The sequence below is a fragment of the Chelmon rostratus genome, chromosome 2, assembly GCF_017976325.1.
Source record: "Chelmon rostratus isolate fCheRos1 chromosome 2, fCheRos1.pri, whole genome shotgun sequence".
In the NCBI taxonomy this organism is placed as follows: domain Eukaryota; kingdom Metazoa; phylum Chordata; class Actinopteri; order Chaetodontiformes; family Chaetodontidae; genus Chelmon; species Chelmon rostratus.
The window spans coordinates 29,855,316-29,881,090 of record NC_055659.1 but is presented as its reverse complement, the minus strand read 5'-3'; the positions used below and the strand labels follow the sequence as shown (position 1 = coordinate 29,881,090).

General features: G+C 42.1%; 1 protein-coding gene across 1 annotated transcript; it reads left to right on the top strand.

Annotated features, from left to right (window-relative positions):
• Positions 1–371: 371 nt before the first annotated feature.
• LOC121624091 (zinc finger and SCAN domain-containing protein 22-like) lies at positions 372–3,149 on the top strand. The gene is made up of 2 exons (XM_041961704.1): positions 372–581; positions 2,239–3,149. The coding sequence occupies exons 1-2, from the start codon at positions 395–397 to the stop codon at positions 3,051–3,053; spliced, it is 1,002 nt and encodes a 333-aa protein (XP_041817638.1). The 5' UTR covers positions 372–394; the 3' UTR covers positions 3,054–3,149.
• Positions 3,150–25,775: the final 22,626 nt, after the last annotated feature.

Here is a 25,775-nt window from a genome sequence, read left to right as displayed (position 1 = left end):
GACATAGCAGCTTCACGATATGCCCAGGCCACAGACCTGCACTCCTGTGCTGAAATAATACTACCTTGCCACAGGTTAGTTAGTCTGTGGTACTAAACACAACATTATATAGTAATATACATTTCATATTTAGTGAGCTTATGAACTCCTGCTGTTCTGGGCCCCCAGGGCAGTTTCTGACTTTGCTGGTTGTTAATTGAGCGTTGCCACTGATAGATCCAATTTTCAAACCAGTTCTGGAGAAACATGGTGCAGTGTGGTCTCCCGTCCAAACGGTGGCGGTACCGGGGTCCCGCTGACCATTGACTGTACGCAGAAGCCGGTATGCTTCTACTTCCGGGTTAGTGGATGTAAACAGAAGGACGTTCCGCTTCTGGAGACAGCGGGAGAAAACATGACCAAACTGGAGCTGTTGAACGTGTTTTTGAACGACAGGCTGACAGCGGCCGCCGAAGAGATTTTTCGCGCCGTTAAAGACACGGTGGTGGAGTATCAGAGCGAAATACTGCGTTCCAAAGAGGAGAACGAACGGCTCAAACGGCTGCTCAATGTAGCCGTCCAACGGCTCCTGCTGCAGCCAGGTGAGGACCAGCTGCTGGCTGTGCTGCTTGTCATTGATATGCTCTGTTTACTGATGTACTGAATGTTACGCCACATCTCACTCAAAATATATCCGTTTTTAATGGGGCTGTGCTCACGGGTAGAGTTGTGTGTTGTGACTAACACCCGGACCCTCAGCCTGTGTCATACATTAACGCTAGCTAACTTACATTTTGGTTATTGCATTGAAACGAAACGCACAGTACGACAGTGTAAGAAACAGGTCATTAGAACAACATAATCAACAACAATAATAATAAACATAGACCACAAAACATCAGTGGAAGAAAACTGGCAAGTTTGTTTACAGTCTATTGTCCCAGAAATCGACATTTGTATAGCTCTGTAAATGATGGATACAGTGCATTTGATGATCGCAAATTTGAGACAATGAAAATGATAGAGCTGAGCAGTGATTCAATATGATAAATCATTGTCTCTATACATAGCTAATGTCCTTAAACAAGATAATGAGGTTTACAAAGTGCTAGCAGTTTAAAATGTTGCAACATTAGAGTGTAACTTTACAAACATGTATGTCTTGAAAAGAACAAGATGACTTCAGACTTGAATCTTGGTGCAACTTATGTCGAATGATGATAATGTGATAATTATTGTGATATTTACTTCGGTCACGTTGCCCATCTCACTTAGTACAGTGACTCTTTATTTGACTCATAGAACAAATAAGTGACAAGGTAGAATTGCCCCTTGTAGCAGCTAGTTATTAAGTTACTAAGTTATTGAATCAGTTATCAGTAGCACATTATGATCATGTTTCAAAGAATCTGGTTCTAGTTGTATGATAACATACATGTTTATTTCCAACAAATTGGCCCACAAACCCATTTGAGAATAGAGTAACATACTGTAATGTTTCAATATCAGCCAGTTTAGGGGTTAATACAGGGAATACTGATACAGGACATGTTGAAGGGATGGCAGGCCTTGGCTAGTCATAAACAAAAGGAAAAAACTGATGAGAATGACTGAGCTCTAAAGAGAGAGCTAGCTAACTGGAGGTCAAACCCCAAAGCAAAGTCATGTTTCAATGAGTAGTTTAGGAAGCTGAACATTGATATTCAGATTATTCCAAACTGTTGTCATTCTATATTTCTCTTATTGTCAACAAATCCTAGAAAAAGACCAAAACCAATCATGTGTTAGTTTTTCTTTCGAAACTTTCTGACTTCCCTTCTCAGTGTTTCTCAAACTTACTGAAGATGACTTTCAAATCAGCTCACAAACATATAGTTTGTTTCCTAAAATAACTCGTCACTGTAGTGATGAGTTCAGCAAATGTTACTCAAACGGGAGGTTTCTTTCAGACATCAGGTGAAGAATATATGTGCTAAATTTAGCAGTACAACCTGTCAGTTCATCTTGTCTCATCGTATCTTACCTTAGAACTGAAATAGTTTCAAGGTCTACATGATTTGTCGTAAACAAGATTAGATGTTCAGATTTTTGAGTGGAGTCTGGTGGAACCATAGTGAAAACAGAACTTTGTTTCCATTAAAGACTAAAAGATAAAAATACACTTGAAGTCCATCTTTGAGCATCCCTACAAAAGATGCACTAACACCACATGTTTATGCAAATACACCTAAGATGACTGTGGTGTTTGTAACCTTTCAGAGCCTCACTCTGCTCAGCCCCAAGAAGATGGTCAGCCCTGTGAGTCTCAGTGGAGCGGCAGTGTGGAGCTGCTGCCACAGATCAAAGAAGAGCCAAAACTCAGAAGCATTCAAGCAGATTGTTCACAAGAAGCGAGAGAGTCTGAGGAAGGAAACTGCAGTCACGTCGAGCCACTACAGAGGCCAAATCCTCCGCCAGCCCAGACTGTGTGTCGCAGACAAAGTGTCTCCCCACCTCCGCTTACATCCCAGGAGGTAAAGGCAGAGAGTGACAGAGAGGACAGCAGCAAACAGCAGCCAGCCAACTGCCTACCATCCCCCATGACTGTTAATTCAAACTGCAGAGCCGCTCAGAGCAGTTTTTGTGCCAGCCCTGCAAAGAGTCACAGGACTCAGAAAACAGACCAGCAGGTGAAGGGGCTGCTTCGCTCAAATGGCAAACAGAACGCACACATACTGCAAATTAAGAATGTGAGATCCCTGAAGCCCCCTCCATCTCGCTCCTCTCACCCAAGCCAGAGCATCCAGAGGTGGCACAGCTGTAAAGAGTGCGGGAAGGGCTTCAGCTTTGCCTGCCAGCTGGAGGTCCACATGCGCTGGCACACCAAGGAGAAGCCGTACAGCTGCGCAGTGTGCCGGAAGAGCTTCACCACGGTCAGCATGCTGAAGAGGCACCACCGCATCCACACAGGGGAAAAGCCCTTCCGCTGCCATGTCTGCGGGAAATGCTTCAACCAGTCAGCACACCTCAACACCCACTTCAGGCTCCACACCAGAGAGAGGGCCAGCTGGAGCCGAGCACCACACTCCAAGTGAACAAACAAACTACCCCGACCATCTATAAACTTTGAAATGCTTTAAGTAGCTACATTTCAGGTTCAAACAGTGTACAATAATGGTGTTTGACTGTGTGTCTTGTCTGTTGTGCAATAAAGTGTTGTACATAAAGATTTATGATCCATTGATTGTGTTGTTGAATACTCAAAGGATTTAAAGGATAATTTTGCCGAACATTTTACCTGCCAATGTTTGTCATGTCTAAAAGTGCAGACATGGTGATGGTGATAGTCATTAGCAGAGAGACAGTTAAACAGGTTGTAGGTTAGTTAGAAATGGAAGTGAGAGCAGAGATAACTGAAATCAATCAAGTCAATGAAGTCAATTCTGACTGTCCCCTGCATTGTAAAACTGCATTTCCCTGACTGACGAGGGCAAGAAAAAACTGACAACAGACCTTTCTCACAGCACACATTTGACTTGTCATAGCAGGGAAAGCAGAGGTGTAATAACAACTAGTTACTAATCTCTTGCTCTAAAAACGACATGTGAGACACAAAATAGAAACATGAAGATCCCAATCAGACATATGCTAAGACAGGTGATTGTAATGATAATTTGATTTGGTTTTGTCACAAAAAGTGCAATTATTCAGTTAAAAATACTTCAGATAGCATCTGCGCCTTCTCACTCATTCGCAAAAAAAATCTAGAGTCTATGAATATGAAAATATTCATGATCATTTATTGGTTTTCCTGCTCGACACAAGACTTCTACCACTTCTACCAAGTCCATTATCATTGTGTGAGTAGACAAGGTGTCCACTCATGTTTGTGTAATGAGTAGACACTTAGTGTCCACTCACACACTGGTAGCACTGCACAACTTCCCACATCACACTTATTTCGCTAGCACAGTGTCACCAAATCTTCGTGTATGTGCTCGTGTTGACCTGAGATTGACGGTGAGAACAGAGAAACTCCTCTTCAGCAGAGGAATGTGAAAGCAGACTTCAGGTGTCAAACTCTGCTCTTCCATCATTCTGCACAGTGAAGCTCAAACATCCAACGCAAAGGAGCAACAAACAGAAAACACTTCCCACTGGACTTCTGGAAAGATGTATGTTGTGGCATCTTACACATCTTATACCCCCCAAACTCAAACCACCACCACCACCACCCTTCTGGCCTAAAGGCCCCACTCATCCTTTCATGAAAAAGACCAATGCCTGTGACCAGGCATCCTTTATCAACATAAAAGCCAAAGGTAATCAGCTAACTTAAGGCTAACGAGCATATAACATTATTCCAAAGTAAGTTCCTCTAGTCGTTCTCACTTAAAGGCAAAGGCTTCTCATACAACAGCCTTACAGTCTAATCTGACAGCGAGTTGTCGTCACACATTCATAAGCATGTCATAATGTTTTGCTCCAATACTGCATCAGCTAACACTGACATTAGGTAGCACTGTGGCAGCATTGTAACATGGTAGCCAGCCTTCCTGATATCAGATAGCTAATTACAAACCTTTTTCATTTCAAATTAAAAGCATGTTAACAGCTACTGTAAGGATAAAAGTCTCAATCAATATGGAAAGATCATTTCTTGCCTGTATTTTTTTGTCCTCTGCTTTTTTCTCTTTCTGTGTTTCTGCTCCGTTTCGCTTCAGCTTCCTGCACTGGGATGTTGACTGAATGGCATCTTCATTCACCCTTGTCCTCCAATCACTCCACATTGAATTCGTGTCAAACCATCCGCCATGATGGACTAGAGTAGAGCTTTTCCCTGAAAACGCAAATTCAAACAGACACAAACCAAACAGACAGGGCCGTGGTGGATAGAGGGCCCACTGCAGTCACTTATAATGCTTATAGCAGCCCTGAGTTGTATCCACCTCCATGCTACACACACAGAACTGTGTAAACAAATACCTAAATCAGAATAAAATAAAACAATAAAATAGGTAGTAAAATAGAACAAAGTATATAAAAGTGGTCCTAAAGAAAGGAATAAAAAGGAAAAAAGTTTTATTAATAAGAAAGATACATGTTATATATACAGAGAATATGTACAGTGGCATTATCACAAACAACACATAAATATTGCACACACACAAACACACACACATCTACAGTATATCTTTATTGTAAATAGAATTTTGTTGTACATCTACATCCCCTTTCTTTCATATGGTAAATGTGTACATACAGTATACACACACACATAGAATATGTGCAGTATCAGTACAATATGAGTAATATTTCCCACTATAACCAAAACTTTGGTTATAGTGGGAATGGGGGTACTACAAAATGTGGTGGTAGTGTAATTTGCAAAACCAGCATAACAAAAAGTTCCATGCAGGGAAAAGGTTTATGAGAGTCATTTATTTTTGGTGGAGTATGGAGGATGTTATGGAGCTGAGAAGTCTCATAGCCTGAGGCAGGACGCCGGTCTGTAGTCTGGTAGTACTGCAGTGGTTACTTCTGTATCGCTAGCCAGACGGCAGCAGGGTTAACAGGCTGTGGCTGGGGCTGATATTGTCTTTTAGCATCCTTTTTGCAGGCACCCCACCTCACCGATATCACTGAGCATCAGAACTATCAGCGCTAAGTTTCATTAGGGTGACTGTGTTTGTAGGTGTTGCTAAGATGCATTAGGGCTAAGTGGAGGTCAGTGGAGATGGCATCCTCTGTAGCTCTGTTAGCTTTACATTTCTTTTTGGAATTCTCATTTTCATTTTAAGTCACCTGAAAGATATGAAAGTAAAATTGTAACTCCTGTTTGTCTTGATCTATCCATGTCATCATGTAGCATTACTGCCATCTGCTGGAGATTTATTGTTACTACCAATTAAAAAAATACACACAGGCACGCAGAGAAACCTAAATGATGTGTAGAGATGTCAGGGTGATGGTTCGAGCATCACGAGCAGTTAGGGTTTAGGTGCAGTGCGTGTGGATGCCTCTGCGGTGCCCCACAGGTGAACCAGCACCTCTCCAGCTTCCGGCCCACCTCCACATCGACTGGCCTGTGCTGGCCAGCCCTCCGGTCCCCAAGCCAAATCCTTATGAACTGAGCAACAGCTGCTCCATATACAATAAATAGAACTTCCTTAGAAAATCACAATACACAACATACACTTTCTCTTAGACACACACGACACAGAAACTCTTCTACCATCTTCCAAAGATCAGGGGTCTGCTAAAAATAGGAAATAACTGTGTCACACAACCAAACAAGTGAAATCCTCCACATGTGACAACTAGAGGGGCCAATTTCTGTGTTACTCATAAAATACTGAGTAAATATTTCATTTTCTGCTTCATGTGTTAAGTTCTGATCACTGGACTTTTCACATAAATGTATGTAAGATAAGATAAGATAAGATAAGATAAGATAAGATAAGATAAGATAAGATAAGATATGCTTTATTGATCCCCAGCTGGGAAATTAAATGCCATAAAAATATACTGCCAAAAATTCTGTAGAATTTCACAGACTATACACAAGTTGCACATGGTGGATAAAGTGACTATAGCATTAATGATATTGCACAGAAATAAATATGTATATGTCACAGTAGAATACTATTATGCATATATATGTACAGTACTCAATCAGAGTGAAAGAGAGCAGTATTGCAAGGTACTAGGTGTATGATAAATCACACATCACTGCAAAAAACAGTCTGAATATGGAAACCAGTGAGGCAAGTTAGGCAACGCTGGAGTTGAACACTCTGACAGCTGTTGGTATAAAGGACCTGCGGTAGTGTTCCTTCATACAGAGTGGGTGCAGCAGTCTGTTGCTGAAGGAGCTGCTGAGGGCCCCCACTGTGTCATGCAGGGGGTGGGAGGGGTTGTCAATGATGGATGTCAGCTTGGCTAACATCGTCCTCTTGGCTCAATGGTGTCCAGAGGGCAGTCCATGACAGAACCAGCCCTCCTGACCAGTTTGTTCAGTCTCTTTCTGTCCCTTTCAGAGCTTCCACAGCCCCAGCAGACCACTGCGTAAAAGACTGCAGATGCAACCACAGAGTCATAGAAAGTCCTCAGTAATGTCCTACATACTCCAAAGGACCTCAGTCTTCTCAGGTGATGGAGACGACTTTGGCCCTTCCTGTACAGGGCATCAGTGTTCGTGGACCAGTCCAGTTTATTGTTGAGGTGTACACCCAGGTATTTGTACTCCTCCACAATTTCAATGTCAGATCCCTGGATGCACACCAGTGTAGTCTGTGGTGCTTGCAGTTGACAAAGTTAGTGACGACTTCCCTGTATTTCAAATCGTTCCCCTGTGATACACATCCATTGATGGCTGTATCATCAGAGAACACCTGGAGGTGGCAGCTGGATGTGTTGTGTCTAAAGTCTGATGTGTAGAGGGTGAAGAAAGGAGAGAGCACAGTGCCCTGCAGAGCCCCGGTGCTGCAAACTGCCACATCCGACACACAGTCGCGAAGCCTCACATACTGTGGTCTGTTGGTGAGGTAGCTGGTGGTCCATGCAGCCAGGTGACAGTCTACTCCATATGAAGTCAAAGCCAAGAACCACATTATAAAACGCAATCTGTGAGAATGTGGCATCCAGTTCCCTGAGCTACTGGGAAACCGGAGGCCCTTTTTTGTTGTGTAGAGGACATCAGTCACAATGTTTACCCTCATGGCCATTTGAGCCATAAAGGTGATTATTCCTGCAACATATGTGTGTGGAAACTGTGATTTAAGAAACACACTTAAGCATTTACAGGCAGATTTAAAAATGAGGGTCAAAATTGTAGCAGAGGCTGAAAATATGTATATTTCAAGCTCCAAATGCTGGATCCTACATTTCCCATAATGCAGCTCAACAGTCTTTCATTAGTGCTCATCTGTCTACAAATGGCCACATCTTTAAAATGCTGCATGCCCAGTTGTTAACACAGATTTTTCATTGAAAATGTGCAGTTTCCAAGCCCAAACTGAGACTGGCAATAACAAGTAAAGTGAAGCTACTGATGGTTTTGAACGAGCAACAATCAAATAACGATTTTTCATTGGAAAAAAACACATTTTATTCGAAATACATTATTTTGCTGTTGTTTCCCAAACATGAAGGAAAGATATTTTTTATGTTGCCTTCCTTTGCACAGGCTTTGTTTTAGCGTGCATGCATGTAGTTCGAGAGGTATATATACAGTAATAAGGAATAAACGGTTCGGAGGATGTTTTGATTAATGATGTGATGTATGCAGCCCTCACAGTGAGACGGTGTGCTCACTCCTGGCTGGTTCAGTGTTCGAGTGAGGACATTTTGGTAAGATCTTGTCCTTATTTCACCACGCTGAGTCACTGAGTGCACTCAGTACTTGAGAATCACACCATGCTAAAAAAATATTTGGAGCTTTTTGTGAAAGTGACTAAGTCCTGCATTTACTATGAACTTACCGACTCGTGTGTAAAGCTGCTAGACTCAGTCAGAGGGGTTGTGACTGTGAGTAACGTCCAGTTTTCAGTGACGTGATCGTCCCAAGTACAGATGAAGTGCAGGTAAACATACAGCACCTGTTATGTTTACCTGCAGAGAATGATGAATCTTTAACATGAATCATGGTGTTTCGTGCTGATGGTTTGTGGACAGATCACACTTTGGAGATTCTGCATGATCAAATTTGACTCGGCCTGTACTGTGGTATTTTCCCACCAGAGCTTTGACCTTCAGGCTTTAGACTAACATTTAGACATCACATAAAACTTCATTGAAGCTCTGTTGGTTGCTAGCAGAGGTCGTTAACAGCTAAGCTAACTACGTTGGAAGTTAAGTGACAAAACAACATACAGGGAGCATATAAGTGGACAGAGAGAAACGTTTCTGTGGATGCTCTCATGCTTTTTCCACCATGAAACTGCTTTTGTAACCACGTCCAACCTGACAGACAGCTGCTGATGCTACAGTCAGTCTGAAGGCCTTATCAAAGCCTTGTGTTTTCACTGTAGCTCACTCTTATGTGATTTAATGACGTGGTTCTGTGCTGATGTGGGGTTGCAGTATGAATAGAAATATTTTCACAGTTTTGTGATAAATTAACTGTGCAGCCTCGTGCATGTGGTTTAGTGTCTTGTTTATTGTTTCATATCAGAAAATGGTACTAAAATAAGCTAGAAGAAACTAAAGGTCTCCACCCCGGGGGCCCTCGTTGTTGCCATGCCCTCCACCCCCTCCGCCCCCTCCACCTGCCGGCCAACCCCTGGCTGCGCGTGCGGCGTGTGCACGCGGCGGCACCACCGTGGAGGCGCGCTTGCGAAGCAGAGAGAGAACAGCTGAAGGAGGGGAACAGGGCAGAGAGAGAGCGAGAGAGAGAGACCTGCACCGCATTGACAGGAAACACGGAGTCAGAGCTCCGGTAACGCCGACCGCGCAGAGGAGGAGGTGGTCCTGTCTGATGCCGCTGCGGAGCTGACGGTGCCCGGTGCAGCAGCGGGGCCAGGAGCGGCGGACCAGCGCAGGTAGGCGCACTCTTTCTACTTTCTGCTGTGATGCTCTGTAGTTGTAGCCCCCATCGCACTGACGCATCGGGTGGTGTCCCGGTTTTGGCGGAGCCAGACCGGGGTGGTGATGCGAACCGAGGCTGGGGAAAATGATAGCTGTACGGAACGCAGCTCCGGTCCCGCGCAGGAGGCTCGGAACGGTATTGCCCCGTCTCTCTGCAGTGTTTTCCGGGCACCCGGTGCACCCGGGCCCCCGCCTCTCTCTGCGCATCATCTTCTGGATGATGCTGCGGTTTCGTGGGATTTTTTGCTGCTCTGCGCAAATCGCAAATAAAGGTACCCAAGTCCGGGGAAATGACCGGGCCCGGCCTCGCCGTCTGCATCTGCAGAGGCCCGTGTGTGTGATGTGCGAGGAGAGGTGTCATTGCAGAGGACGAGCGAACGGGACGTTTAAAGGGCTGTCAAGTTGGGCTTGTTCGGTTAGGCCCCGGGGCTGCAGCCTGGGCTGCACACAGGGTGAGTCAGGTCTGCCTCAGCGCAGGAAGCGGATCAGAGCACAGCTCAATGGAAGGGAGGCCACCACAAGAAAAGGCAGAGCATTTATATTCCAATGGACGACACACACCTCAGAACAACACACTTCACAGCTGTACATGGTGACCTTGTTGTGCTGCTCACATAAGTCCTACAACATTTCCATAATAGTCCCACACTGGCTGTCTGCTCTCAGCAGCCGCTTTACTTACATCATTAAATCACTTAGTACAGATCGGTGATAGTGTGCATCAACTGTAGTCCTGTGCTGCAGTCATGATGTTTCCAAAGGGGATTATCATCAATAGTGAGCTCATAGTGACATGAAGGATGTTACCTCATGGTGTTTCTTCTCTTCTGACCTGATATTTAAAGTGACTCCTGTAATACTGTAGTTCCTTTTAAGTGTGTGTGTATCCATCAGTGGTGCGTGTGCTGTGTTTGCATTGGATTTATCTCCTGCAAACAATTCAGCTTTGCGACTGATGTGTTAAAATGTCTTCGTCGTTGGGGATTATCAACGGTGATCACTGTAAATAGTTTTAAGTGACAAGGTCAAGTATTCACAGCCTTTAAGTACTAATGTCACACTGTCTGTACTCCATTATGAGCAAAAGTCAGTTATTCACTGTGTTTTTGAAGCAGAAGCACAGAAGTATATAATGAGTGTACCAAATGTAGTCATCAAGAGTACTGATCATGCAGAATGACTAGAGTCAGAGTGTTTTATTATTATTCATATGACTGGATTATTATTACTGACTTGTCCACGTGTAAGAGACCTTTTTGGTCTAGCTAGTTGAGCTGAAGCTTTAGTTACTTGATGTACTGGTGGGTAGTTTAATCTATTGTTAAGCATCATCATTTATAGGTTCTCCACATGTTTTGCATCTGAAATCATAATCTGAAAATGGTGAGTAATAGCTGTCAAGAAAATTCATTGGAATAAAGATCACATTTCCTTCTAAAGTGTAATAAAGCAGAAGCATAAAGTAGCACTGACATGTCTTAAGTACAACTACCTTCACTGCTAACATTATGCAGTACTGGAGTAAATTTGCTTTCCACATTTAACAGCTATGATACAAACCTGATACAGGTATGGAAACATATTTGATTTGAACATTTGTAATTATACAGTTTCACCACTAGAAGCCAATCTTGATAAATTCTGGGATATTTTTTGCAGTGTTTCTTCATCTCTGATATGACGATGAGCGTTCTTATATAGGAGCTATGTGTTACTGTGTTACTGTACAGAAATGTGTGATTATCGACTAGTGTAATGAGAGCCTAATGCATGTACCAGACCAAGGAAAGAGGAAAGTGTATGTGAGTGTGTGTTTGTCTGTATGTTTGTTCCCCAGCTGAATAACAAAGAAGTGATGACATGAACATGAAGCCTACAGTCCAGCAAAAGGAGAAACGCTTCTCTCCTTCTACACTCATTTTCCCAGCAGAGGGCATTTGTAGTGCAGAATGAAACACTGACTTCAAGAGTGTTTTTTAAAGAGAGCTTGTAACTTTTAGAGCAGTAATTGTTCTCAGTTATTGCTCTAACAAAACAAGCATTAGTAATATCACCAGCTCACCTGCACTGTGAAAACAACCTGGGGTCAGCAGTTTTTGGGAATTCATCTTAAATATGGAGATTCCCGTTGAGTCATGCTGTGTGTGTGTGTGTGTGTGTGTGTGTGTGTGTGTGTGTGTGTGTGTGTGTGATCTGAGTCTTTGCTAGCAGTTTGTTGATGTTACAGGGGAAGAGGCAGGATTACACATGGACCTGCCAAGGTTGGGCGATTTGTTAAGATTTTCCAGGTGGCCACCATCAGTATATTCAGCAGAAGTTGTCTCAGGAAACATTTACATGATTTAATAAAAATGCAATTAATTCTGCAGAGGAAAATAAAATGACAGAAATCCCCCCCAAAAATTGCCCCCTCAAAAAACCCAATTCAGCAATGGACCTGGCCAATTACTGATATCTGATATATTGATCCAATGACCCAACCTGAGGACCTACACACGCATGTGCACATACACTGAAGATTTATATAATACAGTGAAATCTAAACATGAATAAACAAGGAGGTTCACACACAGAAACACATCAAGCTGTTGAATTTATAGCTTGGTCTCGCTGACCAACAAAAACTAAAATAGTCTCAACACTAAACCTGATTTTAAGTTTTTTTTTGTCTAATTCAGTTAAATGTGCTCTTACATGGTGACAGAGCCTTAACCTTACTCAAGCTAGTTTAAAGTTGTGGTTGTAAATAATCACCTCAGCCATGTTTGTTTTAGTCAAACCGTACAAACACACTGTCTCAAGTTGTTTTGTATTTCCAGTGTTGTAGCAAGAGTTGTTAGGTGGTTATTCTCAAACCTAATACTAAGCCTAACCTAACCAGTGTGTCTTTTTGTGCTGGTACAGGCTCATTCTCTAACCCTCCATTGTCACTGTCAGATTTTCACCAGCCTCTTGTTTTCTATGGAAATTGGTGTGGGGTCATAGGTCTAAACATTGTATGTTTAATATGTTTTTAGGCATAAAGACTAGATGCAGGCCCTTACCATTGCTTTTTAATATAAATGTTTTTTTTATTAAAAGGCATTTACTCAGTTGGGTGAAACTTGATTTAAAAGCCAATTATACAAACATCTGGGTGAAAACCTGATTTTATAAAACCATTTGCAATTCAACGTACTGTAGTGGAAATGTTACTGTCCGTACAACAATCAGTAGCTAATTCGCTTTTTTGCCTCATTTGTCTCTTTAATTTCCACACGGTTTTCAATCTCGTTGTTCTTCCTGAAAGATGCATCAGCTTTGGGATATGTGGGAACATACGATCCGAGTGAAAACCAGTCTATGATCTGTTTTATCGAATAATTCTGGTTATTTTTCAGTGAAAATCAGTCAAGCAATGAGCCTTAAAAACAAACCAAGAAGATCTGTAGCTGCCCGCTTGCTGTGAGCAGCAGCTTGGCAGTGAGCTGGCTCTGGGCTGCTGCTGTGGAGGACTGTAAAGGTGAAGTTGGCTAGTCAGCATTCTTCAGTTTACAGGGCAAGTCATGAATCTGTTCAGCATACAGTAGCTGTGTCTGAGGCTGCAGGGCTACACACACACACACACACACACACGTACCACTTACTCTCATGATCATCAACACAGAATGGAAACTGTTTAAGACACTGAGCTAACAGGCTGTTTCTTGATGTGTCTTGAGTCTTTCTGCTGAACTGAAACTAATCACTGAAATGAGCTGCAGCACATATTCACCTGTGCTGCATTCATTTAAATCCAACTGATAATTAGATTTTTAGCAGCTGTGTTGCCTGTGATCAGTTTCATCCAGGCAGCAGCATCTAAAACACTGAGATTCTGTGACTGCTCTCAGATTCCAACAATGACATGTGATACACTGTAGTTCTGAGCTTTGCCTTTGGTTGCTTCGGATTAAAGCATATTATACAGTTCAAAGTCGCCATTGTGGTGTCAGCTAAATTGGCTAAATTGCATAGTCTGGCTTTCTGTTATGTATGTACACACAGGGCACAGTAATTTGGATTCATTAAAGTTAATTAACATCATTAAGGTGAAAGCTTTATAGCGCATCCATTCTCCCATATACTCCCATATTCATAATTATACTGACAACATATCTGCCTACTGTGAGTTCAGAACAATTAGTCAATATTTAGTCGCTAAATCAATTTAATGAAAAGGTCATTTCTAATTTTTTTAACGCAACTGTAGGGATTTCATTTAAAGGTGCACTTCAGCAATTTTACTCATAAAGGCTCAGTTTACTCATCACGGGCCTGTGAAAACAGGCTTGATCTTGATACTGAAGATCTCTAACAGAATGTCTAAATAACAAAGACGTGGGGTTTGAAAAAAGTGGGCTTTTGGCCATATTAGTGGTTCAAAACCAGAATATCTCTGCCTTTACTGCACGTTGATCATTCTTTTTTCAGTCTCTCTCTTATGATTTGTCTAACTTTATTACCAGACAGACACAATAGAGAAAAATGGTGGCTGAAAAATAACGGACACATTCTGACGGAAATGAATCAAAACACCAAATTTACATTGGGCCTACAGTGTGTCAGTCATGAGACTAATGCAGCCTTCTTTTGCCTGAATCTTTTGTAGCCTGTGCTATCCCTCAATTCATTGTGTGCCCACCAGTTTCTCACTGGTATTTGCAACTTCTTGGTGATAAGCTTGAAATTTTTAGAATTTGACAAGAAGTGCCTGAACACACCATTAGTTTTTATCTCTGTGTCCTCCTTCAGAGGATCCGGTCCATGAATACAGACACAGCTAACAAGTCGAATCCTTCTTTCTATTGAAGGAGATTTGGAGGTTGATGCGTAGGTTTCCTTCACTTATTACACCACTGAACTACATTTGAAATCAAAGACAGCAGATTCTCAGACCAGAAGCAGAAGAAAGAAAATGACCAGCTCATGTTGAAATGACACACTGTGTGATAATGTAGATATGCAGTTGCAGATATGCTGTAACTATAGCATGTTAAAACAGTAGAATGAGATGAATTCCCTTTTGTCCTGTGTGCTGTTGGCTTCCATACTGAATATGGGCCACAGCGCGCTGGGAGCTGCAGATCTAGATCTACCAGAGCATGGCCTGCTTCTGAATGGAATATGTTTTTTCCACTATGAATTAAAGATGTCAGAGCAGCCAGAACATCTTCCACGTTACCGTAATCTGGATCCCAGCTTTGTTTGGTGGGCTCCAGGGGGCTTGTGCCATTCTATCAGCAGCGATTTCATGGTTGGTGGTTTCTGTACTGAAACTGATCTGTTGGGTTTTGATGAAAGAAGAATATGTCTTGCTTAAAAATGCACTAAACCCATTTCCAGATGCAGGACGATATGTGTATGTCCCTCCACTGAGAAATCCACCCTCGGGTATCGAGTGTCAGCAGTTTGACTGACTTCCTCTAATGAATGAAATGAGAGGAAGCAGAGAGGCATGGGAACGCTTGGACACCCACTCGCAAATATGTCAGGCTTTCTAAATGACCCAAGGCCAGACACTTTAAGCCTCAATATGCTTCAGACGAACTATGTTCTGTGATGGGTTGTCTGAGGATGTCTAAAGGCAAAAGTGTTTATTCCTGTTCTGAATGGTCACATTGTTTTAAAGGGCGTCTTAGCCTCCTCCTGGCTGTGTCCCACTGCCTCTCCAATCTCTCTCCAAGACTTCGTTTTGAAGCGACAGTAGTTAAACAGTGAAAGAGAGCTACTGAGAGAACAGTTTAAACCTTGCCCACTTTCACACCTTTACCCATCTGGCCAGTTGCTGCATGTTGAGTTGACTGGTAAGGAAGGCTCATAAAATTGATGGTCACAGCTGCCGACACAGCTGTCAGATGATCTGACAAGTGCTTCGCTTTAAGCAGTTTGAGGCCTTTAATAACTTGGATTCATGTCGCACCACATGTTCACATGTGTACACTTAAAGGACCTGAGTGGAGGATTTAGTGGCATCGAGTGGTGTAGTTGCAAATTGCAACTTTCTGAATACCCCCCGCCTCACCCAACAGGAAATAGCTTGAAAGACGCCAAAAACACCGAAGGCACTCTTTAGAGCCACTGTTTGATTTGTCCATTCGGGGCTGCTGTAGAAACATGGCTGTGCAAATGGTAGACTGTGTGGAAGAGGACCTGCTCCTGCTGTAGATATAAAGGGCTCATTGTTAAGTAACAAAAACACAATGATTGCTTTTTTTCTGTGATAATACACTAATGAAACATACTTCTGAATATTCTATTCCATTTCTGCCAATAATGGTGTGCATGCCTGCACGGTTAAAATATGTTAGAATGCTAGGACTGCTAGGTGACAAGGCAGTCTTAAATCAGTCTTAAATCATATCAGGGATCACACCTATCTGAAGATTACACAATATCCGTTTGTCTATTTTAACACTGACACCAAAACTTGATCAAACTTGATCAGTCGTGGTGCTGTCACACAGTCGCAGGCACAGGTGCAGTGCATGCGTATGTGGATCAAAGAGTTTTACAACACATCCTGTTAGTTCCTCATTTGTATTTGAACTGTCATCTGCTGTGGTAACAGATAAAAATACGTGACACCTATCAAAATCCAACAACCTCATTGTAATTGGGTTTCACATTAAAACATTTTCGAGACACCTAATAGTTTTCCAAGATGTTTTGTCCAAATTTGCCACTCTGGGATTTTTCTCTGACTGTTCAGCTACAATTCAAAAAATTCAAGGTTCTCTAGGATGCATGAGAATCCTGCAATTTCCCTGAACCACACCCATTTATTAGCCTTTACTGTAGCAGAGTTTGATTTGCTTTGATTAAGAACATAGAAAAGGAAAGAGGCCATGTGCATGTAAAATATCTAAGCAGCAATAATCCTGTAGTAATTAGCCTTGAGCTTCTCCTTGAAAACCCTTGGCTCCTGCGTTTATTGAATAATGCTGCAGTTCGGGGTTTTGGTCAGCAGATGTCAGTGTTGTAACATACATGTTTCCTCCATCCTCTCTGTTACACAGTGAGTGAATCCATGTGTGTCATACAGTCTTGTTGCTTTGTGTGTTGAGTGTGCGCACACACGCCAAAACACACACACACACAGACAGAAATTTTACAGTTACATGGAGCTGTTTCGGTGCATTTTTACATCATTTCATTTCATATGTATAACGCAGTTCATCACTATCAAAGGTTTCACATAGTGCCTAAACCCTAAATGCTTTAGAAACAGGCAGGGAAGGTTTGCACATTCCTCAAGTAATGGAACATGCGTTTTCTGTGTGGCAGTAGTATGCAAAGAGTAACTGAAACAGAGCCCACGTCTCTCCCCAGTCCAGATATATAGAAAATATTCTCTATTTATATATAAGATAAAGATTCACAGAGCGAACAACACAGATACCTGTGAGGGTTTTACATTTGCTTGCTTGGTCACTTTTTACTCCATGTACAGCAAAAAAAAAGAAAAGAAATATTTGTGTGCAGCTACACACTGATATGAGTAAACCCAGTTAAGGGTCATTGAACTAATGGAGATGCCTTTGCTTTATTCCGCACAATCACGCATCTTAATATTATTCATATTACCTAAAGTATTACATCTGCTTTTGTGTCTCATGGTGGTATTCATGCTGTTTCAAAGGCTGTTCCAGCCTGACAAGAACACACATAAATACATTGATACAAATTAGTTAGAAATCTGTTATACTGGCACAAAAATAAATATCCAGCCTTTTAAAACCTTTATTAATCAAAGCACAGAACATAGAGTACATAGCATGTAGTAAACAGCAGCAGAAGCAGGCCGCATGGCTGCATTCCCAGTGATCCCCTCTCCTGGCTCCCATTCAGTTAAATGGAGCAGCCAGTGCAGATGGGACATAGCCAGGCCAGGTGGATTGTGGGTAAGACGGGGCCATGCCCAGTGATGGGTAAATGAATTCTGCATTAGGGAAGCTAGCTGGCATCGCTGAGATCGCCTGGCATGGTGTGTCTGTCTAGGTGAGTGTGTGTGTTGCTTACCTGGCATGGGGTTTAGAAGAATTGCCCTCCTGAGTTGAACGGTGGCTTTCAATTCTTCACCTGGCATCCAATGTAGTCTGGACTGCAGGTCAGAATCCAGTCTGCCTCTGCCTGAGGGACACAGAGAACTGCTTTGGAGTCTTTCAGTCAGACAACAGTGTGTATGATGGCTTTCCATTTAATCCACATCCAATCCACACACTGAAGGAATTTTACAGGTATAACAGGCAGATTGTTAGAGTCTTTGTGTTGCTCCCACTAGCTGGGCTTCCATCTGAGCAACGATCCTTTAGATCCTTTAAAAACTTGAACTTCCAGGCTTTGTTTCAGAATAAGAAAACCTCATTCAAAGTCACACTGACATTTGTAATGATGTAAATGACTTAAAATCTAGACCAAAAATATAACCTTGCTCTACAGTGTATCATGCTGTTGACTCCACTGACAGGGACTGTAAGAGAAAGGTGTGGGTGGTTGTCACAGATAATGAATAAGCAGAGAAACAGTTGCAGTGATGTATCAGTGCACACTGCAAATTTAATGGGAGTCGTAGTTTTTTTGAGTGCAATCAAAAATGTTGTTGATCTTGAATTTCTTGTCTTTTTTCTGTCTCTTCTCAACTTCTAATAGTGAGTGCTTTTGTAGATATTTTTCTTAGAATAGTGATAGTGAACCCCAGCAACATGCTCTGCATTTCCAGAAAGGCTCCTCAATAACAGACAGTTTGAATCCCAAGTGAAACAGCAGCTGGCTCGGAGGTGATGTCAGGACTTCAGGGGTCAGAACTGGTACTTACCAAAGAACAATGTGCAGTGAGTGTGTGCACCCCACGCATACTTCAGACCAGGCTTACACACAGTATGCAAGAGACAGCAGTGGGCGATATGATGGGAGGGATTAAATATAAGGTGAAGGATGTAACCTTATCATATAACATGAGGTTACATCCCTCACATGTGCCTAAACTGCTGATTGCACGCAGTTCTGAACTGATTTGTAGAAATTCTCAATTTAAGTACTATCTTTCTTCAAAGCAATCCAAAACATTCTTGACAGTCAGACAGGTGCATGTTTACCTCTGTAGCTGTGTCCTGTCCCTGCTGCATGCCCTGCATCATCCCACCCTGCAGCCGTCCTTCAATGGAGCCCCCTTTCTTCCCCTCTGCCCCATCCATCTGCGGTTCCTCTCAGTTACCTGAGCTGAGTCTTCAAGTGTCCATCATTTTTCACTTTTCAGCAGCTTCTATTTTTAAACCTTCCTCAGAGGGCAGGGAAGGAGGAGAGAGAGAGAGAGAGAGAGAGAGAGAGAGAGAGAGAGAGAGAAAAGAAGATAAGATGGATGGGAAGCGCAGGAGTAAGAAAGGGAATGGGAGACAGATGCACATAGTACCAAGATGGAAGGATTAAAATAGAAAAACAAAAATTGTGAGTGTCTGGAGTGAAGGCCGATGGCACAGCACTGTCTGGCAGGCTGCCAGGTGGAGAGGATAAATAGAGGATGGAGAGAACAGAGGAAGGGAGGGAGGGAGGGAGGGAAGCGTCCTGGAGTCTGGGACTGCTCCAGGCCTCAGTCTCCACTGAGACCTCTGACTGGATGAATAGAAAACAGGGAACAGGGAGGAGAGTGTGTTGGAGCGATATGATTCCAGGGCTGATATTCTTGGATCAATGCAGCTTAAATCTGATATTAAACATGGCCATGCCATACAATTTCAAAGATGAAATAATAATTCACAAATGTACCGTTGCACTCATCGTACTAACCACCGTCCTCATAGGGAACAGATATGAAATGCTGTGACCATCTAAAGCTCCGTCAAATCAGTTTTTCTCAAAGCTCAGTGATCTCAAATTCAGACTGAAAACAGCACATACAAGCCTCTGGTTGGTGGGGGTGTGCTGTTTCGGGTACTGGTGACGAGATGAAATACGATCCAGGAAGTCCACTAAGACATAGATCCATTAGTTTGATGGCATGTCAGTCACAAACACAGCACAGGTTTATAATTCTGTGTGGCTGGATTTTACAACTCAGTTCACATCACAGCCACAATCATTTTATCCTCTGCCTCCATAATCAGGCTGTAGAATTACACTGTTCACATCTAAAGGTGTCTGTGCTTGGAGTAGAGCATTGACTTCAGCTGATGTAAGGCTGATTTCAGGCACTGTCATATTGTTTAGCCCCAAGTCCCATATACTGGAGCTTAAAAAAAAAAAAGAGAGATGGAAACGGGTAACTATGCTATCTTCTACTTGAAATGAACATAGCATAACCTATAGTTAGGTCCAATGTACTGCCCAAAGCTGCTCAAATGAAACTCAGTGACATCTATTGTCGTTGGCTCTCTTGCTAGGGTCTGAAGGAGACTGTGAATTTGCAGCCGCGGTCGCACATATTGAATCTCTGTGTCATCATATTGAATTTGAAATTGAATGCAATCATTCCATCCAGCCAGTTTAAGATGCTCGTTTCTGAAATTGTTTACAGAATCGGCCTGCATCGTATCAGAGGTTTAGCGCAGTCTTTTTTTAAACTCCAGTAATGGCCCTATATATCAGTCTAGCGCTGGAGGAGACAGAGACGGGAGTGGTAAGGAAAGCCTGATGGAAGACAAAGGTCATAGCTCCGTTCAGTCGATGCACACTGATGATATTCTAACAGCTTTGCCACAGGCTACTTTCCAAATGTAGCTGCTTCATGGTTAAGATTAAAATACAGTCAGCAGATCTGATCCTCTGAGACTAAACGTCTGAGTGGGTAGAAGCTGCTGTTCAGACAGATGTTATCAGGATAATTAAAGTTTAGGCCTGCTTTGTTTGTCTCCTCTCTCTGTTTGTCTCCCCCTCATTTTTTTTCCGTCTCTTCTCTTTATTGCTTTGGCTCACGGTCTCTCAGACTTGTCTTGTCTATAACATTATGTCTTTAGATGTGCATCTTTCATGTGCAGACACTGTACACAGGGGGTCCTTTAATGTGGTTGTTTGAGGTGGTGCTGCCTCACAGGTAGGGTCAGAGAGCTTGTCATATGTTCCATCTCTTTTCCTGCTGCTGTTTCCAGGCAGAATGGATGTACAGTAGGGGAATAATGGTGAAGTGTATGTGTTGTGTCACTATGATAAATGCTGCTTATGAAGGCTCGATTTAACCTTAATCCAGTTTGATTCTGTCAGTTTTGTGGCACTGTTGCAAGTTTGAGCTCTGCAGTATTGTCTCTGTTTCTGTGTGTGTGTGCCTTGCAGCATTGCACATTAGGCCATGCATATGCATCATGGGCAGAAGTCACGCATCATGGCCTTTTCAGATGTGATAAGGACGGAAACTAGGAGAAAGTCTCCTCTTGTAAGTTTCCGCATAACTTGTCATGCATGCTAAACAGGAGCTTTGTAGCTCATTTGTCCTGTTCATAGAGAATAAACTTCACCCTTGTTTTCACGTCTAAGCAAGTGGCTAAGTAATTGAATAAAAATATAGTATGTATAAAATAAAGTAAATCTAGCTTGTACACTCTGTTAGAAAGCTTTGTCTCGATTGCTGCATCCCCTAACCTTGTGAATATACTGTGTCACAGTTCAGGTATAAGGCAACAAGGGGAAAGGCAGACCCAAGTACAGACACATGCAAATAGAGCAAGCTGAAATACAAATAATTGTGTTTTTTAAGTCTTTCTGTGTGTTTGAATACGTGTGAAACATGTATTAAACACCTCTGTATTTACACTGAGCTCAGACTGGTCAAACCACAGTGTTTTAATGTATGTCACTGCTCAGACACTGGTCTGACACCACTGCTTCTGGCTGTTAAGAGGAAGCAGATGCTGCCGTTATACAGAAGAATTGAACCCCATTAAAAAGCCGCCATGGTTAATCATTAACTCAGTCCACTTTTAAGACCTTTAGTTGAGTGCAAATCTGTTCCACTTTGTGCTAATCAATCAGCTTCTGCTTTCTTTCTTTCCACTGTGTGCAGTGGATCATGATTCACAGTACAAATAGCTTGCATACATAAACTTTCAATACGTGTCTTGATTGTTTTATTTGTTCATGGTCAAGTAAAGATGATTCCTATCGATATTCTAGCAGCAATAGATGGTCATGAAATGCACTGAGCACATTCATGTTCCTTAATGGATGTAGTGTATCGATTCAATGTTCTTTCCTTTAGTGCCAAAACTTCATTGGTAAGGTTTTAACAATAACAGCAAAGTGGTTCCAGTCACCTCTGTGTTAAGAATGGATGATAATATATTTATCCTTGATTTCCTTTAGTTTATTTATTTGTTTAAGTTCTCTATTTGCTTGCTGTTCTTTATTAGTTTTCTCAGTGTTATTTAATTAAATTTTAGATGGTATATTGCTGTTGTTGACGAAAGCTCTTCAATTATTTCTGCTAATAGTCGGCGTGGTCATTTATATGAGCAGTATTAGAGGCCTTTTTTAAACTTTTTACTAGAAGTAAACTGTAAAAGAAAAGATGTACATACAATTTCTGAGAAGACACCATATGTTGGACACATTTGTGAGTGTTCATCTCATCTCTGTTCCAACCTGTGTGAGTGAAACTGAAGCTGGATGCCTAAAGGGCTGTTCCCACTATATACCCCATCTGTCACCGCACTGAGTGTCTTCCTACAGCTGATTAACTGCGTCTGGCAGGCAGGTGAGGAGCGTCTGCAACAAAAGGCTTTCTTCATTATGAAGCTGAACCACCTAAACCTGTTAACAAAGGACAGCCGCCCTGCTTGCTGCAGTAACCCTGCAGGGCTTTCCCACTGCTCTCTGACTAGCTGTCACAGCTCTATTGATCACGGTTAACCCATTGCTGGATCAATAACATTGTTACCATCCTGCCACCTGATATGATTGGCTTTGACACCTTAGAGCTGCAGTGGAAGGGTGGGGTTTGGTACTCACACACGTATATACACAAACAGAAACAACAGCTAGGGGTTAAAGTAGGAGAAACTTGATGATTGTGACCTGAAGGCTGTTCAGGGTCAGCAGAGAGAAGGAGACCGAGATGGAGATGGAGAGGGAGGATGATGATGATGATGCTGACAGTGTCAGTGCAGTCTCAAGGCTCATTGAGTTCAGTTTTTCCCTTTTTTTTGCCAAAAATAATCTTTTTAAGAAGCTGATTGGTTGAAACTGATATTGCTTCAGATTTTATGTCCCTAGCATTCAGACGTGCTTTCCGCTGTAAGAAGACACCAACCATTGTTGGTGCTCTTGGAGGAACTCTTGGGAAGTCTGTTGCTGGTAGAAAAGAAGTAAAGACAAAAATGGGGAGAACACACAAATGGGCGCTTTCATATGTGCCAGCTGCTCGGCTGATTATGATCCCTCTACTGTGAGTAGTGAAGTTAATCTATAAAGATGTAAATCTAAAAAAATGACTCAAAATATATAGTTTCACTTAAGTAATTTCCAGAAACAATAAACAGTAAAGTAAATAGTGCATTTGTAAGGGACTATTTCCAGCAATGGATTAATCCACATTTGGTGCTCTAGGTAGTATTTGTGGCAACAGAATGGTGTATATAGAATTGAAACAAAATAAACTACAGTATGTGTGTTCATTGCAGTGAAGGATCATGTCACCCAGTCCGACAGTATGGCTCACTGATGTGCTTTTAATAGTTTTTTGAAACAAATGGAGCATACACACTCTAGTATCAGGCATTAGGACTTATGTAAGTAGTAAAATCAATTTCTTGTTGGTTTTGGTTTTTTGATTTATTTGAATAAGAAAAATTATACAAGGGGAGGATTTCACCAGCTACGGGATGGTTGAACAGCTTGAACTACAGCTCCATGACTGAAGCCACAATACAGTGCATTACAATAGTGGAGATGAAAATAAATTGAAAGGTGCTATTTAGTACCATTGTGGAGATTTCAGTTCATTTCATTTCTCTTGGACTACATACGAGCAGTAGAACCACTGCCCCACACACCAAAGCCATTAGCAGGCAGTGTTAATGACTACTGATGGGATAACGTCAGAGGTTATCTGCTTCACCATTTTGGAGCCATGTGAGTGTGCGTGTCTGTCTGTGTGTGTGTGTTTGTGTGTGTGTGATATAAAACCTCTTCCTACAGAGAGGCGGATTATCATCATTAGGTAAATAGTCCCTGTGATTAATCTAACGAGGGCTTGGAGAACACACACACACGCAAACATAAATTAGCAGATGTGTTGCTGATAGTCCTGTTTCATTCTGGTGCTGTAAAAAATGACTGTAAAATAAGACAGTAGTTCACTGTGTTTTCTTTCCATATACTCGACAAGGATTTCAAATGACAGTGACAGTTTCATTGGTAAATGACGAATGACCTCTTTGTACTGCCATTTATTCTTCTGAATGCCTGAATTTACTCTAGTGCCCCGCAGGGCTTTAAGTTAAGCTTGCTGTTGGTGTTTGGGCTTCAAAACTTTAGAGATCAAATTATTAATAAAGTGATGATGATTATTGTATAGAAATGTCAGGAGAAGAACCTTAGTTTAAGGACATGATGCAGCAGGATCTCCACAAACAGGGCACAGTCTGAACTTAAAGCTCCACACGAACACTTGAGTCTGTCTTTGTACTGTTTTCCTTTAATACCAACAAACTGTCAGTGTCTACATTCAATGCATGCATTAACACCGCATCCACTGTGTTGATACGCTACAGTACACACACAATACACACACAATACACACACAGACACAATGCGTACACACTGTACAATACTCACAATACATGTGAACCCCAAGACATACTGTGGTCCTTTCTTTCTGTTCAATGCAGCAAATTGAAAGAACCATAATGCAGAGAAAAGTGAGCAGTGAATGCATTGTATATGTGTGTGTGTCCAGCTGATAGAGCCTGGCATGATGTGCTCCATGTGTAACAATGGCATGGAACTCAGACATGTCCACACCAGTATTTCCTGTCTTTTTTAAAACTTCAGCATCGAAATTAGAGTAAAACTGTTGATTTTCTTCTTTCTTTTGTCTGTTTTCCTTCCTTTGATTCCTACATAACAAAATAATACATTATGACCATCATCTGTGCCACTGAAAGGACTAAATCTCTCTCATTAGGGAAATGCTGTTGTTTCTTCTTAAAGTCACTGTTCACAGTGCAGCTGATCACGTAAGGCGTTACAGGCGTTACAACTAACATGTTGTGTTATTTTATTTAGTGAGACAACTTCATAAATATGAAATATTGATTGAAGCTCATAAATGCTACCTGCTAAGCAAAGCTAGCTAACAGTGGCAGGGTTGTAGCGGGAAGTTATTTTGGGCATTGAGGATTCCATTAGCCCTGTTCAGTCCTGTCTCATCCACAGGGTGGGAGCCAGTCCTGAAGGTCTCGTAGAAACGCTCAGGGAAAAGGCTGTGCTCTCATCCCCCCAAATTTGTTAAAGAGTGACACCCTTCTCTCCAGTTCAACTTTCTTCTGACTGTGTTGACTGAAGTTCAGACAGGCAGACGAGGAGGTGCCGTTCATATACAATGATGAAGAAATGAATGGTGGGAACAGGAAACAGAGAGCCGGTGTTAATTTAAACCAGTGTAAATTTAAACAGCTGAAATGCAGTGACTGTGGATCGGTTGTTGCAGATCACAAGTTGAGACGTTATCTCTTACATGTATCTGTATGGAGTAGTTGTTGTTTAATGTTCGCTCACAGTGACAACATCAGGTCACAATCATGATCAAAGACACAAATGAAATCAAATAAGAAATCATGTTGGATCAATGCCTGGTGTTCACTGGAGAAGAACAGAGATAAAGGTGTAAAGGAAATAAAGATTCTCCAGGAAGTCAAGCAGAGAGTAACCACGCCGGGAGAGGATGGTTGGTTCAACCATTAGTAGATAAAAACAGAAGAATAATTGTTTTAGAGAATATCTGGCTCAAAGGTACAAGCCAGTGAATGTAAAAAACTTAACTAGAGAAGCCAACTGCAAACATCCAATCACTGAACCTAAAGATCTGCCGGCCCTGAGCTGAGGGTAAAGGCTTCACTCTGTAGGAAGCTGATAACACATTCAGTTCCTTGTAGGAAAACTAAACAGCCAATGCTAATGAAAGTCCTAAAAACAGTCAGATTAGACAGGTCGGAATCTGCTTCTCCAAATCAACAGAGACTGACGCTGATGCATACCAGAGTGTAGTGTGGTGGTAATGAACT